General features: G+C 41.4%; 1 protein-coding gene across 1 annotated transcript; it reads left to right on the top strand.

Moving 5' to 3' along the window:
- Positions 1-4,664: 4,664 nt before the first annotated feature.
- Positions 4,665-19,957, top strand: LOC149433198 (vomeronasal type-2 receptor 1-like). Its single transcript, XM_089664535.1, has 5 exons — positions 4,665-4,791; positions 12,206-12,305; positions 13,793-14,084; positions 17,381-17,701; positions 19,874-19,957. Exons 1-5 carry the CDS (start codon positions 4,665-4,667, stop codon positions 19,955-19,957), a joined length of 924 nt encoding a protein of 307 aa, XP_089520661.1.
- The last annotated feature ends 1,218 nt before the right edge of the window (positions 19,958-21,175 follow it).

Genomic DNA, 21,175 nt, shown 5'->3' with positions numbered 1-21,175 from the left:
GAGAAGAAGGAGAAGGAGAAGGATGAGAAGAAGGAGAAGGATGAGAAGAAGGAGAAGGAGAAGGAGAAGGATGAGAAGAAGGAGAAGGAGAAGGATGAGAAGAAGGAGAAGGAAAAGGATGAGGAGAAGGAGAAGGATGAGAAGAAGGAGAAGGATGAGAAGAAGGAGAAGGAGAAGGATGAGGAGAAGGAGAAGGATGAGAAGAAGGAGAAGGATGAGAAGAAGGAGAAGGAGAAGGATGAGAAGAAGGAGAAGGAGAAGGATGAGAAGAAGGAGAAGGAAGAGAAGATGGAGAAGGAGAAGGATGAGAAGAAGGAGAAGGAGAAGGATGAGAAGAAGGAGAAGGAGAAGGATGAGAAGAAGGAGAAGGAGAAGGATGAGAAGAAGGAGAAGGAGAAGGATGAGGAGAAGGAGAAGGATGAGAAGAAGGAGAAGGATGAGAAGAAGGAGAAGGAGAAGGATGAGAAGAAGGAGAAGGATGAGAAGAAGGAGAAGGAGAAGGATGAGAAGAAGGAGAAGGATGAGAAGAAGGAGAAGGATGAGAAGAAGGAGAAGGAGAAGGATGAGAAGAAGGAGAAGGAGAAGGATGAGAAGAAGGAGAAGGAGAAGGATGAGAAGAAGGAGAAGGATGAGAAGAAGGAGAAGGATGAGAAGAAGGAGAAGAAGGAGAAGGAGAAGCAGAAGAAGAAGGATGAGAAGAAGGAAAAGGAGAAGGATGAGAAGATGGAGAAGGAGAAGGATGAGAAGAAGAAGGAGAAGGATGAGAAGAAGGAGAAGGAGAAGGATGAGAAGAAGGAGAAGGATGAGAAGAAGGATGAGAAGAAGGAGAAGGATGAGAAGAAGGATGAGAAGAAGGATGAGAAGAAGGAGAAGGATGAGAAGAAGGACAGTTCTGTGACAGTTTCTGTCTATTTCTGACAGTTCTGGGACATTCCTTTCATACAGCGGTTGAAACATTGTATCTATTTGTTTCCATAAATGGATCCATTTATGGAAACAAATAGATACAATGTTTCAACCGCTGTATGGAAGGACAGTCCCAGAACTGTCATTAATAGTCTATTTCTGACAGTTCTATGACATTCCCTCCATACAGTGGTTGAAACCGCTGTATGGAGTGATTGTCCCAGAACTGTCATAAATAGTCTATTTCTGACAGTTCTGGGACATTCACTCCATACAGCTGTTTCAACCGCTGTATGGAGGGAATGTCATAGAACTGTCAGAAATAGACTATTAATGACAGTTCTGGGACTGTCCTTCCATGCAGCGGTTGAAACATTGTATCTATTTGTTTCCATAAATGGATCCATTTATGGAAACAAATAGATACAATGTTTCAACCGCTGTATGGAAGGACAGTCCCAGAACTGTCATTAATAGTCTATTTCTGACAGTTCTATGACATTCCCTCCATACAGCGGTTGAAACAGCTGTATGGAGTGAATGTCCCAGAACTGTCAGAAATAGACTATTTATGACAGTTCTGGGACATTCACTCCATACAGCGGTTGAAACATTGTATCTATTTTTTTCCATAAATGACATTCTGCAGATACACTTAGAGGAGCGCTGCAGATACACTTTTTGCCGGCTTGGAATTAATCTTATTTTCATCCTACTTCTTCTTCTTCATCCTCATCCTCATAAGAAGAAAAAGAAGAAGTAGGATGAAAATAAGAATAATTCCAAGCCGGCAAAAAGTGTATCTGCAGCGCTCCTCTAAGTGTATCTGCAGAATGTCATTTATGGAAAAAAATAGATACAATGTTTCAACCGCTGTATGGAGTGAATGTCCCAGAACTGTCATAAATAGTCTATTTCTGACAGTTCTGGGACATTCACTCCATACAGCTGTTTCAACCGCTGTATGGAGGGAATGTCATAGAACTGTCAGAAATAGACTATTAATGACAGTTCTGGGACTGTCCTTCCATACAGCGGTTGAAACATTGTATGTATTTGTTTCCATAAATGGATCCATTTATGGAAACAAATAGATACAATGTTTCAACCGCTGTATGGAAGGACAGTCCCAGAACTGTCATTAATAGTCTATTTCTGACAGTTCCATGACATTCCCTCCATACAGCGGTTGAAACAGCTGTATGGAGTGATTGTCCCAGAACTATCATAAATAGTCTATTTCTGACAGTTCTGGGACATTCACTCCATACAGCTGTTTCAACCGCTGTATGGAGGGAATGTCATAGAACTGTCAGAAATAGACTATTAATGACAGTTCTGGGACTGTCCTTCCATACAGCGGTTGAAACATTGTATGTATTTGTTTCCATAAATGGATCCATTGGATACAAATTGTATCTATTAGTTTCCATTTAGGATACAGATGTTTCAACCGCTGTACATGTGAAGAAGCTGTGAGAGAACTGTCAGAAATAGAGGAACTCTGCACATACACTTTTTGCCGGCTTGGAATTATTCTTCTTTTCATCCTACTTCTTCTTCTTCTTCATCCTCATCCTCATCCTCTTCTTCTGAGGATGAGGATGAAGAAGAAGAAGAAGTAGGATGAAAAGAAGAATAATTCCAAGCCGGCAAAAAGTGTATGTGCAGAGTTCCTCTATTTCTGACAGTTCTCTCACAGCTTCTTCACATGTACAGTGGTTGAAACATCTGTATCCTAAATGTAAACTAATAGATACAATGTTTCAACCGCTAAACATGTGTTCCTTCTGTCAGAGAACTGTCAGAAATAGCGGAGCTCACTGCAGGGACACTTTTGCCGGCTGATCGGGAAATGTTCGATTCGCGCACCCGAAGTAGGCAAAATTTTGGTTTCGACGCGAATCGAATATTTCCTGAAATTCGACTCGAATTCCGGTTCGCCTGGTTCGATTTGCTCATCTCTAGTAGAGATGCCACCCTCTGAAGCCCCGAAATAGATGGCCTATTCAGTAACTGACGTTCCGCCACCGAGAGCTGTTGTATGAGAGAGGACCTAGCACTCGCCGAGGACTTTTTTAAACGAGAACCCATGGAAATACAAAGTCCACGAAAAACCGCCTTGTGGGCCTCCCACAGAGATGAAGAAGAAGCTACGGAACCGACATTAAGAGTGAAATATGAATTGAGTCCCCGTGACAATTCATCCCTGAGATGGTCTGTGGAAAGAAATGTCTCATTAAGGCGCCAGTGACAAGGTTTGGACACAGCAGGGGGAAAAAAAAGATTTAAGGTCAAAGAGGCATGGTCAGACCAAGTGATGGGATTGATTTCAGAGGAAACCAGAAGTGGGAGCAATGAGGCAGAAATGAAAAAATGATCTAGGCGGGAATAGCTACGGTGAGGGTTGGAGTAAAATGTAAATTGTTTATGAAGAGGATAATTCCAACGTTTAAACACCACATTGTTGGAGACTGAAGAATTGAAGTTCTATAATTGTGGCATAAATATTAGATTTGTACATTTTAAAATATGTTTTGATGCTAGTGTTAAAAAAGTAATATATTTGTATCTTTGCTGAGCTTTCTATAAAATGTTTCTTAGTAAAACTTGTTCATTTTTATCAAAGAAAACAACTGAAAGTAGATATAGATGAAGAATCATGTTCAGGGCAATGAGAAATCTATTACACTGAAATGTATAAAAAGAGAGGAGAGAGGAGAGATGATGACATTGTCAGTAACTTACTGAGGGCATGTCACTGATCAATGTTCAGTATCATCTCCATATCCATGATTTTGATACCAGAGATCGCTCTATTTTCTATGAAGATCAGAATCTTAGTTTCATGTAATCTCTATAAAGGTCTGCTTTTCTGGATTGTCCTGTGGATGACATTATTTATCACCAAGACTCACAATTTACCACCATTCTTTAAAGTCCAGTTCGGGTATGAGGAAGATGAGACTGGATATTATCAAGATGGTGACCTTATTATTGGAGGAGTGATAACAATATCTGCAGGGGCTAAACCAATGGTGGAAAACAACACCCTAATCCTTTGTAGTTTTGGGTAAGTAGCATTTTACAGAATTGTTTTACATTGTTCTCTTTTTTTTTTTTTTGTTGAATGCAGTTGATGAAACGTCCAGGAATTGCCATAACCAGTGATACAAATTAAAGGGATTCTGTGAAGATAGAAATATAGGAGTTTCATCTGATGACTTGTTTGAAAACCTGTACTGAAGTGTGTGAGACTGTCTGTGGTGACCTTCCTAAAAAAATATTAGTTCTTTGGCCAACATGCTGATCCTTCAGGTTCAGTCCTTCCTTGATCACAGACCTGGGACAAAATGAGGCTCCAGAATTCTGACTTTCCTAATCTGAAGGCTTGTTTTTGTCTCAGGATGTATTGGTCCAGAGGAATACAGTTTTCCTTTAGGGCAGAAGTTTTGTCATTGTGATATTGATCCTTTATTCATTGGCTAGACTGTCCCTGACTTCAAATAATTATGCAGGATGAACATATTAATATTATGCAGCACTTTCTATATCCACTTCAAGTTTGGAAGGTTTTACCCCCTTCATGGCCAGGCCATTTTTTTGATATTCAACACTACGCTACTTTTATTGGTAATTGTGCGGTCATGCAACACTGTCAGGGGCGTATTTACTGCTAAGCAAAAAAGGCATTTGCCCCATGGAAGACGAGACTAACATGGCAGGTGACAGATGATGGGCACCGGGTGAGGCGCTGAATGAGCTCCGCCATGGGATCTGAGAGAGGCTGCGGGCTTCTGGAGGGTGTAGGTAAAGGGCGACTCTCATTCCTGCTTAAGGGCGACACTGGGGATGGCTGGCTGCTTTCATTCTGGAGAGGTGCAGGTGAGTGCTGGAAGAATGCTTCTCTCTGTCTGTGGCTTTGGGGATGGCTAGCTGCTTTTTCTCTCTCTCCCTTTTTTATTTTATTTGGGGGGTGCATGATTTTTGTGTTGCCTAGAGCAGCACAATCACAGAATAGACCACTGAACAATGTACCCAAAATAAATGTAGATACATTATTTCACACAAACATAGATTTCTTTTGGTGGCATTTGAGTAACACTGGGTTTTTATTTTTTATCATATGTATTAACCATCTCCCGTCCAGCCCATATATATAAACGGTCAGATGGTGGCAGTGCAGGGTCAGGTGGCCGTTTATAAATGGCCTCCCCGCACCCTGTTGTGTGCGGTCCCTGGGAGCGCACAGCACCGCGATCTTGTGCCAGCTGTGTCCTCCGGACACAGTGGAACACCGATCATCAGGCGGGACGTCTGTGCAAGATCCCGATCATGTGATCACTGATTGCTTTTTTACTATAAATCTCTTTGATTCTTCTCCCTGCTTTGTAGGGAGTAGAAGTATAGAGATTGTTCCCTCTGTACAGAGCCCCGTGTTGATTGTCAAGCAGGTCCCATCCATAAATCATTGGCTGGGACCTGCTGACAAACTTCCAGTGTGTACAATCGTCTGCCCGTCCGCAGTACATTGCTGGTGGTCCGCAAGTGGATATAAATATAATTCGTACCACCACCCAGTTTTAAACAATAAAATCAATCACTTATAAAATGAATTATTATGTAAAGAATCGTTAATGACAAAACAAGCCTGTATCCTAATCCTTCACATACATAATCTGGGAAATAGAGGAATAAAAGTCCTTCTTTCAAGTGTTTTTTCAGGAGCCTGAGATATATGAATAGAGTAAACACGAAAGCTCCGTCTCTTTCTCTTTTAAACCACTGATGGCACGACCAGGAGCCTGAGAAGAAGTGCTCACCTGAGATCTATCTCAGACTCCTGGTTCAGGATCAGGAGGGGGGTACACATGTCCCCTATTCCTGGCCAACATTTATATCAGGCACTTAAGATGCGGGTCTGGTATAGGTGAATGGAATCGTTGACTGTTTGTTTACAGACTGACAAAGAAGATGAGAGCTGCCATTTTTTTGGCAGTTGACAGCCAACAGTCCTCTATGTAAGTATTGCTAGTAGGTTGAATACCTCACAATGATATGCCATTTCAGAGGCAGGGTCAGGGTATCTTCCAGGCGTGGTGTTTAATGGAGTTTTGCATTTTTAATGTTTAACTTTAAGCACTGCTAAAATTGATGCTCTCTGCTAAATGGAATTTAATTTTTTTTAAATACCCCCAAGGGCAGTGTCCAGCCCCCTATGCCATTTGTTTGATAATTTCTTACCTATTAGTCTAGTCTGTTTTTAACATTCAGCACATATTGACTTCAATGGGGTTTCAGATTTAGCACACAAACTTTATTCATGTTTATTAAACCCAGATGTGTTCTGCACATTACAATAAAGAACTCAGTTATGCCGAAAAGGCGTTTGACAGGCTAGCATGGGATTATCTGGAGGCAGTTTTGATTGGCTTGGGACTGCCTTTGCGCTTTTTGACTTTTATTATGTCTCTATATATAGCCCCCACAGCGCGGGTGCGCGTTAATGGTCGCCTTTCGGACTCTTTCTCAATCGGCAATGGGACCAGACAGGGATGCCCCTTATCACCCCTCCTATTTATCCTTACATTGGAACCTCTATTGAATTGCATTAAAGATAATGCTAACATCAAGGGGATTTTGATCAATGGCAAACTGCATAAAGTGGCAGCCTTTGCTGATGATATACTTCTATTCCTAACAGACCCACATATCACGCTACCTAACTTGCTTCAAGATTTCAAACTATTTCAGTACTTGGCTAACTTTAAAATCAATTTTTCTAAATCTCAAGCACTTAATGTATCATTAACTCCGGATGTGATTAGACAAGCGACATCAAATTTTCCTTTTACCTGGCAACGTGAAGTGATCACTTATTTAGGAATCCAATTACCAACACATCTTTTGGAATTATATGCAAAAAATTTTCTACCCCTCTTACGTGACATCTCCAAAGACCTACAGACATGAAATAAACCCTGGTTTTCTTGGTTTGGTAGGGCGGCTATACTTAAGATGAACGTGCTCCCCAGAATATTATATCTAATGCAGACGATACCAATTCAATTACCAAACTCATTCTTCAAATCTTACAGAACGCTCTGTACCTCCTTTCTTTGGTATAATAAACGCCCAAGGATTAGCTTCGCCCAACTCACCATGCCCAAGAAGAGTGGAGGTATAGGACTTCCGGATATTGACCGTTATTACAGGTCCTGTCACCTAGCCAGAATAGTGGACTGGACCACAAACCACATTCGTAAGGTTTGGGTGGGTTTGGAGGCTGATTTCTCAAAGATACCACTCTCCACCTCCCCGTGGCTGAAAACCTCTCACGTCCCTTCCGAGTTTCGAGAACACCCACTTATAGGTCCCACACTATGCTGTAGTGCTCAGTTGTTCCAGAAAAAAGAACTTTCTTCCTTTCCGAGCCCTCTTACTCCGATCAAATTGAATCCGGACTTTATTCCAGGGATTTCTCCGACCTTTCTCGCTGGGTATAACCGTGATGACAATCTCACAGTAAGTCAATTCTTCAAAGATTCTAAGCTCTTATCTAGTGAAGACATTGCAAAGGCGTGGCCATCCCTTACACTAACACCGTGGATGTATAGACAAATCCACCATTTTTTACGTAACTCCCCACATCTAAAAGACTATTCAAGACCGCTTACTGCATTCGAGAAGCTCTGCTTTACGGACATCCCCCAGATGCATGTGATATCTAAGCTCTATTCCTATCTTGAAAATACTATCACATCTCACTCGCGGAAGACCTGTTCAGCCTGGCAACGTGACCTACAACTTCCAATCTCACCAGAGGACTGGGACCACATTTACGAATATATGCATAAAGGTTCCATATGTGTCTCTACACAAGAAGGCAATTATAAATTATTTTCCAGATGGTACAGAGTTCCGTCTGTGATTCATAAATTTGATCCTAATGCCTCAGATCTATGCTGGAGATGTTCCCGGGCAACAGGTACTCTTCTACATATCTGGTGGGATTGTCCGCGGCTGCAGCCCTTCTGGAGAAAAGTTTTGGACATAATCACACAAGTAACTACATACACCCTAGACTTTACCCCAGCACAATGTCTACTTCATCACTCCTCACTTTCTGTGAGGACTTATCGTAGGTCGCTTGCTTTACACATGATTAATGCGGCAAGGCAGTGTATTCCGGTTCATTGGCGATCGGACTATGTTCCCACCGTGCGAGAGTGGATTCTTAGGATCATCAGGATCGCAGAGATGGAGGAGCTGATTTCAGTGGCAAAAGAACACCCCGAGAGATTCAGGAAGACTTGGGCGTGTTGGACTCATTTCCAAACTACTGATACTTATCATTGTCTAATGAAGGAATGAGCGAGTAGAGATTTGGAGACACGGAAACCCCTAGAAAGTTCACCTCAGGAATAGTTCCATTGTGAGACTTTAACGAAATTGTATTTCTAAGTAAAGATTGAATCTGTTTCAGCCTGGAAGCTGCTTATTGATCTGACTAGTTTGGTTGTGCCTACTTAGTTATAAACCTCATCCTCCCCCCCCTTTTTTTTTTTTCTCTCCCTCTGTATTCGTCCCCTTTGTCCCTCCTTACCCCACTATGATATTTCCCCTCATACTCTTCCTCTATTCCCTTGCTCGTCTCTTTCCCGTCTTTTTTTTTTTTTCTCTGTTTCACCTCTTTATCATATTCTAACTAACTATATTTTTCATAAGGTACAGAGTACTTATAGACACACAGGTGTAACAATACTCCTCAAAACTAATCTACAATGTTCAGATACGGAAACCTAGGACATATATGCCTTGAGTTGACACTACTATTATTTTACACCTCACAGTCCTTTTTTTTTGAGATCTCCCTACACAAGGACTAATGTACCCCGTATCTCTATAAATTACATACTGATAACATCATTGCTATGGATATATACGACGCCTTCCCTTTAGGACTGTACTTCAGGTTGAGTTACAATGTACTTACATGTTCTGATCCCGTCTGCGTTACGGGTGAACTTGCTTAAAGACTTGCGCGGACTGCGATCCGTATTTGTATATGACTTGTTATGCCTTTCATATTTCAATAAAAATTTTTTGGAAGAAAAAAAAAAAAAAGAACTCAGTTGTTTCCCAGCCCTGTAAGCCATTGTATCAGGAGTACTGGGACAGACACTAAAAGGCTGGGTGTCCTTTCCTCTCAAAGGTTTCTGAGAGCTCAGATTCCCATACTTCTACGGAAGATGGCTTAATTGAGAAGAGATTGTTGCTAATGACAAAAGAAAAGAAGAAAAAAGATGCCTTTGCTTTTGTGAGATGCGTTTTCATAAAAGGATAAAAAAAAACATTGGGAATATGAGACTCTCCATGTACAAGATTCACTAGGATGGACCGGAGGTGTTAATATTTGTAGAAGGTAGACATTGCTGCCCTTATGGTGAAATAACAAAAATCGATGAGGTCATAGGCCTAGTAATATAGCACCCAATGTACCCTGCGAGGATGATCCCAATAATGAACATTCAATGAAAGTGCAAATATGGTCTGCAGTCGGTGACCACCAATATTTGAGTTGATCTAGGATCACTGCTTGGTGATAAGCCTTGAGATCCAGGACTCCCATATCAGCAGCTATTTTAGATCTGTATAGAATCAAGGATTTAAATCTGTTTTTTTTACCATTGTTGTTTTGCAAAAAAAGACAATGAAAGAGGAATCAGTACAGTTCTGAATATATATAATATGGTAGGTAGAAGATGGTAGCTCTGCAGCTGTAGACCATCATCTAAAGATGAAACAATCACTTCAGAGCCATTATTTAAAATAATGAGCTTTGTCGAGTTACCTCACCGATAAATGATTTTATTGGTTCCTTAAAGTTTTAGGTACTAGCAGCAGATTATTCTTTTGCTGGAGAGCATGCTGGGACAATTCTGGGAACCCACGTAGCATAGAATATTTTTCCGGGATGACTACTGGTATGCAAAAGGCATCCACAATTTTCTGTTTCATGTGGAAAAAGCGGACCCTCAATATCACATCTCTATTGACCTTGATGGATAAATGTGAAAACTTAAGAATTCAGTGCATTCTATCCACTGAGACTTCTGCATCCACCAATGTAGAGAGGAGATTGTGGAAAAGGTCATGGACATGGGCAGGTAGTTTGTCCCATTGAGTTGTAGCAGGAATGCCGCTTATTTAAAAATGATTGTGGTGGGTTCTTTCCTCCAGATCCACTATTTTAAATTGTAACCAGGACAATATGTCAGTGTGTTCATTATGAGAGTCTAGGAGATTGATGAAGGATGATGCAAACTCCCTCACAAGGCATTCAATCTGACCTATTCTCTCTCCTGATGTCCTCCTTAAATCATTCCATACATGTCAAAATGTCTGTCTGTAGAAAGGATCTCATGGATAAGAATGTATCCTTCAATGTGGTGTCCAGAATCGGTTGAGTGGACAAAGGGAACTCAGATATAGGATCTGAAAGAGGAGTAACACTGCCCTTATGTTCTTGTCTGTCATTCAACTCTGTAGATGCAGAGTTGCAGGCAGCACTTATGCCCTGTGACAACTGAACCTTGGATATCACTGGGCTCTGGATTGAAGGAGTGGAGGAGTCAGAAGATGATACAACTGGAGGGGGCTGAGGGTTCTTAGCACTGCCTGGGAAGTGTCCAGGAGAAGCTGAAGCCACAGCATGTGTGCCCTGTGTGCGGCCGCCTATACCATTTTGTTGTGGGAAGAAAGTGGACAGTTTCTGAGGCTGAAGACACTCTTTCTGCTGAGAAGACATCCTGGAGTGTGTCGGGGATGTACAACTGTCAGTGGCTGTGTGAGCGGTGGGGAGGGAGCCCTTCCTTCTGTGAGCGGAGCTCTTATAGTGTGCAGCCATGAGCTAGATCCGTCACCACTTCCCTCAAAGCATCTCCATGTTGATGTGTTGAATTATAATACGAAAATGTTGCATTTTTGAGAGAGAGCTTTCCTCCACAACATGGATCACTTATATGGCCTATTAAGGTCTTTTTTTTACGTTAAGGGGTGTAATTTTAAAGCACATATTGAAATGACATTAGAAGCTTGGAACAACTCAAAAGGGGAGATAGCAATCAACCAGTCATATAGATGTACAGTATAGTCAGTTGTATGGCATCAGAGATAGTAATAACCATAGAGGTAGAACACCAGTAAATAACAATTCTAGTGTACTCTGTCTTCATAAAAGAAACATAAAAGTAGATAAACAAAAGAAAAATAATCAGCAGGAAATATCCACTAATAAGAACTTTAAATGGTATCTTAGATTTCAGAGCGCAAGAATAATGTGAACTATGCAACTCATAGAAGTGGGGGATATGGAATTCAGTAGAGCTCAGCTTATTGGGATCATGTTTATAAGTAAGATGTGCCTGAAGAAACTTAAGAAGGCATTAACAATATTACAAGTGTGTAGTTCAGGAAACACATCACATGGATCCAACAGGGGATCAATCTCTTGAGAATCATTTAGGAGGTTTAGAGTGACTAGGTTTGCATATGTTATTGATGATAAGACCCCATTGATACAGTAATTTTCCTTCATCTTCTGGAGAATGCAGGACGCATGTTTGTCCCTGGTGTGTAATGGTTATTTTGGTAGGAAATCCCCACTGATAGGAGATGTTGCGTTCCTGCAGGTGACCAGTTAAGGAAGTGAATTTTTTACGTTGCTGCATAGTTGCGGCAGACAGGTCAGCAAAGACTTGAAATTTCAAAAAGGAGTCTGGGAGTTTCCCCAGTTTCCTGACAGCTACAAAGGCCCTTTCTTTAGTAGGGAAGAAATGAATTCTGGGAATTACGTCTCTAGGAATCAAGTCAGGTAACACAGCAGGTTTAGCCAATCTATGGTCTCTGTCAATAACAAAATCTTTAGGATTTTCACAGCAAAGGCTTTTAGCAACTGCTGCAGATATGGAATGAGTTCTGAAAATGTGACAGATTCCGGGTTTCCTCGGAATTTCAAATTATTTTGTTTTTTAGCCACTGGATATCCATGTTGTAATCAAGAAAGTCATCTACTAAGCTATTGTATATCTGCAAATCCCGTTAATTTTCTTTCAACAATATCAACTCTTTCTTCCACTTGATCAGTTTGGGAATTTGTGGAGATCCTCCTGGGGGTTACTTTTTAAGGAGGGCAGCATTTCTTTAATTGTGGATTATGAAGCGGTTTGGTCTGTGGCAGGAAACTCTGCCAAAGGTTGTTGTGCTGTGTGATGTGTGTCTGTAATTGTGTCATCAGCTGAGGTCATCTGTTCTTTACTCACTGGCCCTCTGGAGTCGGGAGAAGCAGCAGGAGAGACAGCAGGTGCTTTTGTCTTCTCTCTACAGAATTTGCAGAGGTATCTATGCTCTGGGTGCTAGGAGTGCATCGTGTCAACCTCCTCTCCTCCATCTTGAGCCGCCATCATGTCTGTCCCCTGAAAGAAGTCAGGGAGCCGCTTCAGGTGTTCTGGTCCCTCTGGCTGGTGGGTCAATGTGCCTGTAGACATCCTGCTGCTCGGGAGTGATGTGTGGGCTGAATCTGGAGCTATTAGCAGTGTTGCAGATCCCCATTGAAGCTTCTAGATCATGCATCCATGAAGTCCCATGGTCATGCTCCACCCCCCTTCTCCTACCATCTTGACAAGAAATACTGTATATTAGAAAATACCAAACATGCCTGAAATTATTTTCCTCAAAGTATATACGGTATAATACAATATTTGTAGTACAATATTTATATATATATATATATATATATATATATATATATATATATATATATATATATATATATATATATATAGTGTGTGTGTGTATGTATACACAGTAGTGTATATATATATGATCTGTGGTCTAGGGGGCTTAGCTGGATCAAATACTTCTTGTCAGGGAGATCACTAAAGGTCATTGCAGGGATACTCTCATCTCTGTCACCATTATTATTTGCCATATATGTGATCTCAATGGGAAATACCATTCAATACCATAGTCTTAGCTACCATTGCTTAATATATGGCACACAAATAAAACTAGACGGGGGGACCCTGTGATCATGTCATCGTAAAGGTCAGGCCCATCATCAGGTGAAATAGATTAGTGGGGTGTGGCTTGGGAGGAGGCAAAACTGAAGGCTAGTTGGAATACTTGGAACCGGGAGGCTTTCTGGTGAGTGCTTCTATTTCATTTATAGATAGTAAGACTGCTAAGCCACCAACCCCATCATTGCCACATCACTTCACTTTTTCACTCTCTAAATCTTTTAAGTCAAAATCTATTTTGAAGTGGTTATTCATTCCTTACTGAACATAAAAAATGATCTGAATTTAAATCCAGTTATACTTAAAAGTGTTAGACAACATTTAGTGAACATGTGTGTAGTGGCCTACAATTTCTCCTCCCCTCCAGCACCTTTGACAAGCCAGACACTTAAGCTGGATATACACAAATAGAATTTTGTTTGAAAAATTTAATTTTTTAGAAAATTCTTTGATCTTCTAATCATTAATGGGGTCAAATCGATGTTTGTTTTAACCACAGTGATAACTATGATTTTAGCATTCTATTTTGGAACAAATAGGCTTTACCAAACAAAAACCACAAAGGAAATTTTGAACTACTTTCGAACAACATTCACCAAGTCAATGAATGCGCTGAGAATTTTTGAACAAATTTTTGTTTTCAAATATTGCTTGAAAATCTACTAGCGTATAGCTTAATGTGTCTCTGTGCCACCAAGACGAGTGTTTGTTTTGTCAGAGATGTAGGAGAGGCCATCAGAGGCCAGTTGGTGTAAGTCCATTGTAAAATGTATGCTTATTCAATACAAATATATTTTTCTTTACAGATTTGATAGTGATACAATTATAAATGTTCTTGCTTTTCTTTCTGCTATACGTGATGTTAATGAGAATCCAACAATTTTGCCCAATATTTCACTTGGATTTCATGTGCTGGATTCAAATTTGCATCCTAGTTTTGCTGTCAGGAATGTTCTAAGGATTTTATCTGGACCACGGAAGACAGTCCCTAATTATTCATGTTCTAAAGAAGCTGAACTGGTGGGTTTCATTGGAGATCTTTGTTCAGTGACAACAATTCCAATGGCAGAGATACTGGGACTCTATGGATATACACAGGTAGATGCTAAGCCTTTTATCTTTCCATCATGTGCAAAATTCTAATCAAATAAAGCCAATGAGAACATGCATTTCAATCAATGCAACTGAAATGATTGTAAAAATAACTGCTTTGTGAACGGAACTCCTCCGGATGTTAAGTATAAAGGACAATTATATTTAGTATGCTGTCTTTAATTAAACCCCCATCCCCCTGATTGCATCCTACTTGATAAAATGCCCCTCCCCCCTTGTTCACAGGTTTCACTGTGAGGCCCTGCCCAGAATAGCAAAGTCTTTGCAAGTGTAGCACCTTCCTAGTTAGTACAGGATGTTAGGAAAATTTAGTATAGCTCTTCTGTAATCAGTGGAGGCGGGGGTCATTATTCTGGCTTGCTCAGTGTTTCACAAGCTGCTGCTATGATTGCTTTCCTCTGTATTCTAGATGATTCTCTAATTATAGTGGGAGGAAGGATAGGAGAGCAGTCTGAATATTTATGGTGATCCTGCTAATCCCTGGGGAGGTGTGTCCAGTAGGTGGCTGGAGAACCCATAAATAGTCTGTCAGGAATGAACTTGCCAATAATGGTGGGACTCACCTGCCTTGTGGGCTGCAGTACCAGGGCTGGCCAGCGGGTGCTCTCAGCAATCAGAGACTCAACCCTGCAGTCAGCCAAACACCTGAGGCTGATTGCAGGTGTATTTAAGGGATGGCCAGACCTGCAGTCTGTGCCTTGGTGTGTGTTTTTCCATGGGCCCCTGTATCTTGTTAAATGCATTCCTGTTCCTGTTCCTGTTCCTGTTTCTGTTCCTGTTCCTGCCTGACTGACTCGTTGCCGACCCTGCCTGATCCTGACCTCTGTTGACTTCTTCTGTTTGATCCCTGGCTTGTGACCCCGACCATTCTCTGCCTGACCCCCTGTACCTACCTGCCCGTTAGTTGCTGTACCCAGCTCATGACCTGACTACTCTCTGCCTGCTCCTCCTGTTCCTACCTGCCCGATTGTTATTGACCCGGCCTACCTGACTACGCTTGCATTGTATATATTGTTATCTGTGGGTGGTTTGGTTCGTTTGCACTGTGTTTATGTTTTAGTATTGCACTGCGTTTTGTATTGTTAGTATTAATAAATTATATTGTTTATAACATATCTGAAGCCTGCATTTCCCTGCGTCAGTTCACATACCTCTGGTCATACCCGGAGCCCTGACATAGTCTAAGGCATGGGGCAGGAGTAAGGCCTCCCTGGGCCCAGTCCTGCTGGAGGAGACCCTTGTGCAGGGTCTCTGCCCCTTGGGCAGGATTGCTTGAGGTGCTATTCAGAAGACATTGAGGTCCCAGGTGGAGCTAAAGCTGGGGGTCTATTTGCTAAGTCTGGACTTGGAGTTATTTTGGCTTTCACTGGAGATTACCAGGAGGAAGTTGAAACAAAGAGTGTCCAGGTGTCCTGTGATAGTGTGAGTCAGTGTTTCCCTCACTAAAAAGTGCCTAGTGGATAATGGAAGGAGGCGACCAATGATCCTGTGAGTAAACGACTTGAGTGCAGGGCCTTAGTCACTCTGTGTAGCTCTTGTTTTCGTTTTTGGAAAGAAGACCTAGTCACCTGTTAGAAGTACAAAGTCATGTGGGGCTTTTTGTGCAGCTTAATGAGAGAAAGAGAGAAGAAAAGAGGTAAGTTCTGCAATTTGGGGTATCCCATGCACCCTTCACCTCATTCAAGGTTAAATCTTCAATAAAGTAACAAAAAGACACCCCTAGACTGTTCTATTCTATGAAAGTGCAGAACATGCTGTGTTCATTGCTTTTGCACTTTTTGTATTTTTTGCATTTTGTATTTGATTAAGCATCTTTCTCTAAACAACAGGCACCTACCAGAGCAGATTGACAGGAAATTAAAGGCATGTGCTTTTTTGACCCCAAATTCAAAGTCAACACAAAAAAAATGATGATACCCCAAAAACTTAAAACACTAAAATACCACTTTAGTATACATGAGTAATCATACTCGTGAAAATGCTCCTGATACTGGAAACGGATACTTTGCGGTGCAATTTGCGTCAATAGAAATTGCACCGCAAAGATTATAATTTTGATTTGAACAGGAATAGGATTCCTGTCAAAATCGCATGTGGTTTCCCCACTGCTCCTGTGTGAACCCAGGCTATTTATTGCTTGAGTTCACACAGAAGCAATGTGGGAAACCTCCCTGCATGCATCCCATGTTGAGAGAAGAGTTGACGATTGTGGATATAGACTATGGAAGCAGATGCTCTATATTCTCAGTGGTAGGAGAGGAAGTGATGGGGATTTAAAATCCCTGCCGCTTTCCCTCCTCTCCTTGCAGGGATGACAGTTTGGGCTATAGGGCTTTTGATTGGTCAGCATCCTCACATGGACGGTGCTGACCAATCAAATGCCGTCTTGTCTGTACTGTCATTCCTGCAAGTAGAGGAGAGAAAACCACTTCACAGGTCTGGGGATTTGAAATCTACACCGCTTTCTCTCCTCTCCTTGCCACAATGACAGTGTAGGTTAGATAGCATCTGACTGGATAGCACTGTCCATGTGATGGTGCTGACCAATCAAAAACCCTCTAGCTCGAACTGTTATCTCTGCAAAGAGAGGAGAGAAAGCGGTGTGAATTTCAAATCCCCACCACTTCCTCTCCTCTCCCACCACTGAGAATATGGAGCATCTGCCACCATAGTAGATATCCCCACATGCCCACACTCTGCTGCGGGAAACCTCCCTGCACTACTTCTGTATGAACTCAGACTATGACAAGCCTGGATTCACACAGGAGCCATGGGGAAACCACATGTGATTTTGGACAGGAATCGCATTCTATTCTTTGCAGTACAATTTGCTTCCATACATTTTGTATAGACGCAAATCGCACCACAAAGTATTGGTAATCGGTACAGGCAAGTACAATGTGTACTTGCTGAAAAAAAAAGGGTATTGGTGCATCCCTAGTTCAGAGCGCATTATGGGTGGAAGCCAAATTTCATCCAGTGCAAACTTTACCCAAAATGTACCAGTTTGAGGAGAATTTGAATCCTGGAAAATCATTGCAAATTCATCATCAGGCAAATCTAAATCTCATTCCTATAGTGCACTTGTTGAAGCCATGATATGTGTATGATAGAGGCATCGGCTTATGCGGCTCTTGCTCCTTACTACAGATCCAGCTTTATAAGTAGCATTGCACTCTGTTTGATGCTCTGGGATGGGGGGGTCAGCAATCCCTGACCACCATCTACCAGTCACTTGGCTGCGATCTACTGGTAATAATGTCTCTTTTTCTGTTCTATAGATCAGTTATGGAGCTACGGACTATTCTCTAACCAACAGGCTTCTCTATCCTCATGTATTCCGGACAGTTCAGAATGACCACGTTCATTATATGGCTGTTATTAAGTTGATGAAACATTTTAGCTGGACGTGGGTTGGAATAATTGCATCACAAGATGATGCCGGACACAAAGATAAAGAGATATTAATAAAGTACATGAAAAGTAACAGTATTTGTGTGGAATATACAATATCAATTGGGTCTTATATGTTTGCTGATGACATTGATATAGACCGTGCTAAAAAACGTGATATCTCTGTTATTAAAGACTCTAAAGCTAAAGTAATTGTAATATGTGGATCACTTATCAGTCAGAGTGTATTTTTTATGTATTTACATGATGAAAGTACTAGCTTTGAAAAAACATTTATCTTTCCTCCTCTGAGGTATTTGAGCTTTTCTGGAGATAATCCAATACCTGCCTTTAATGGTAGCTTGGCTGTGGATTTATACCCTTTATTCATCCCAAATAAAGAACATTTTTTTGATGGAATCGACAAGACTTTTAGCTTAACTAATTCATTTAGAGACATCCATATTTTATCAATTGCAAAGTGTATGTCTGCAAACAAAGAAAATGAAAATAGTACCATATCATGTCCACTTAACTATACTGATTGTATAATAGAAGAAATGTTTCCAAATTTATTTCCTTTTGTGCATCAAGGACTCTCTCCACGAATTTATTATGCAGTGAAAGCTATGGCTGAAGTACTGCATTATATGAACCTGATCTATAAAGGAACATTGTGTACAAAACAACCTTACAGGCACAAGGTAGAGTACTCTCTTTTTTTTTGGAAAAGTATAAAATAAAAAAGCAATATGGTCAAATTTCAAATATTCAATCCCTCAGTCATCAGTCACACCGCTGCGATTTAAAATTGTGAGATTTGTGTGCAATTTCAGAGTGATTTCAGAGGCGATTTATGAAGACTTTATTTCTACTTGTGAAGATTTTCAACAATTTCTTGCAATTTGCAGTGCAATTTCCATTATATTCTATGTATGTGAAATCGCAACAAAACTGCAGAAAAAGTAATGCAAGAACTACTTTAGAAATTGCGCTGCAGCAAATCGCACATGTCAAGACACTGACATTCACACTCATTAGATGCAATTTCAGGTGTGATTGAAATTGCACTGGTATGATCTGGCACTAAAATGTGTTTTCAGCTACACCCTATACATATACACTATATTGCCAAAAAGATCCAAATCATTGAATTTAGGTGTTCCAATTCCCTCCATGGCTACAGGTGTATAAAATCAAGCCCCTAGGCATGCAGACTGCTTCTACAAACATTGGTGAAAGAATGGGTCGCTCTCAGGAGCTCAGTGCATTCAAGCATGGTCCCGTGATAGGTTGCCACCTGTGCAATAAGTCCATCCGTGACATTTCCTGGCTACTAAATATTCCACGCTCAACTGTTAGTGGGATTATAACAAAGTGGAAGCAACTGGGAACAACAGCAACTCAGCCACCAAGTGGTAGGCCATGAAAAATGACAGAGAGGGGTCAGCGCATGCTGAAGTGCGCAGAAGTTGCCAGCTGTCTGCAGAGTCAAAAGCTGAAGACCTTCAATCTTGGTGTGGCCTTCAGATTAGCACAACAACAGTGCGTAGAGAGCTTCATGGAATGGGTTTCCATGGCCGAGAAGCTGCATCCAATCCTTACATCACCAACTGCAGTGTAAAGCTTTGAATGCAGTGGTGCAAAGTATGCTTCCACTGGACTCTAGAGCAGTGGAGATGTGTTCTCTGGAGTGACCAATCACGCTTCTCTGTCTAGCAATCCTAAGGACATGTCTGGGTTTGGCGCTTGCTAGGAGAACGTTAATTGCCTGATTGCAATTATGCCAAGTGTAAGTTTAGTGGAGGAGGGATAATGGTGTGAGGTTGTTTTTCAGGGGTTGACTTGGCCCCTCATTTCCAGTGAAGGGAACTCTTAAGGTGTCAGCATACCAAAACATTTTGGACAATTTCATGGTGCCAACTTTATGGGAACAGTTTGGGGATAGTCCCTTCCTGTTCCAACACAGGCATAAAGCAAGGTCCATAAAGACATGGATAAGAGAGTTTGGGGTGGAGGAACTTGACTGGCCTGCACAGAGTCCTGACCTCAACCCGACACAATACCTTTGGGATGAATTAGAGCGGAGACTGAAAGTCAGGCCTTCTTGTGCAACATCAGTGTTTGACCTCACAAATGCGATTCTGGAAGAATGGTCAAACCTTCCCATAGACACCCTCCTAAACTTTGTGGACGGCCTTCCCAGAAGAGTTGAAGCTGTTATAGCTGCAAAGGGCGGGGCCAACTCAATATTGAACCCTACGGACTAAGACTGGGATGGCATTAAAGTTCATGTGCGTGTAATGTCAGGCATCCCAATACTTTTGGCAGTATAGTGTAGAATATATGTAAAGTGTTGAGAGTGTGTCTTTCTGTTTAAGTGTTGTTCGGAGAGCTTTAAAGAAGTTCAGATGGTCAAACCCAAATCTGACAAATTAAAAATGCTCATTTTCATGGGCTTATAATGTAGGAAAGGGGTGTATACAAAATAGCATGGGAGGTGGGCACTGCACTGGGGAACATGTAACAAGACAAAAATAAATCTTTAAAATTCCATTCAGCCAGAAGCTGTAATTTATTTAAATGCTTAAAGTGAAATATTAAAAAATGGCCATTTCCTTTAAATAACATGCCTGGGGGTGCCCTAATCCTGCCTGTTAAGAGGTGCATCTCTGTGATGTACAGAATGAGCTGCATCACTGACATTTACAAAAGTATTTTAAATTACACTTCAGTACCAGCTTTTCTTTCTAAACAGCTCACAGACCCCTCTAAGTGTCTGATATGTATTTTGAGGGAGCTTTGGACGGGTGTTGTTTCTGTTGTTGTTTGGAGTGTGTTTTTTATTATTTTGTTTTTAAGGATGCTAGAAATTAAATGTCATTTTTCAGCAAATAAACTGGTTATAAAGGTTGAAGGTGTTTTACCTATAAGCATTTTATGGATGAAGGTAGAAACATTCAGTGTCCAGCTCCCCCCTCGTCCCACCCCCCTTCCCCCAATACTTACCTGAGCCCAATCTCAATCCACCAATGTAAATGAGAGCAGCTGCTCTCCTAGCTATTTCCCTCTTCATTGGCTCAGGCATAGCAGGGGGAGCCATTGGCTCCCGCTGTTGTCAATCACAGCCAGTGAGGAGGGAGCCGGCGGTGGGGCCAAGATGCACTCTGTATGTCTTATGGACTTACAGGGCTGGCTCTGGAGTGAGCATGCATGAGTGTTCCCAGAGCAAGAGGCTTGCTCTGAGGACACTCGGCGGGGACTGAGCCATGAGTGGCAGCAAGGGGCCCAAGAAAAGGAGGATTGGGGCTGCTCTGTGCAATTGTATAAATCAGTTAAGTATAATATGTTTTTTATTTTAAAAAAAGCCATAAGAAACATACTTTGAGTCTGGAATTTTAAGGGGGTTACCCACTAAAAAATAAAGGAACCAAATGTATGCGGTTTCCCAGGAAATCCATAACACACCCTTTGGATCTGGTATAGATTTTTTCATGCAAAAAACCCTCCAAAAAACACGAATAAACTGTGCAGTCGCCTTAAAAATCCATATCAGAGCCTTAATCTGATCAAGCAGTCTGGATGGCCAGAAGAGTGGGGAACAAATGTGTGCCCTCCCCCTCCCCTCTCCTGGATCATACCAGCCCACAAGACTTGCTACAGGACTCAACAAATGCCTACCA

The sequence above is a fragment of the Staurois parvus genome, unplaced genomic scaffold (genome assembly GCF_062004578.1).
Source record: "Staurois parvus isolate SC_StPar_1 unplaced genomic scaffold, SC_StPar_1.0 ptg001938l, whole genome shotgun sequence".
In the NCBI taxonomy this organism is placed as follows: domain Eukaryota; kingdom Metazoa; phylum Chordata; class Amphibia; order Anura; family Ranidae; genus Staurois; species Staurois parvus.
This window is presented reverse-complemented; position numbering and strand designations above follow the sequence as displayed.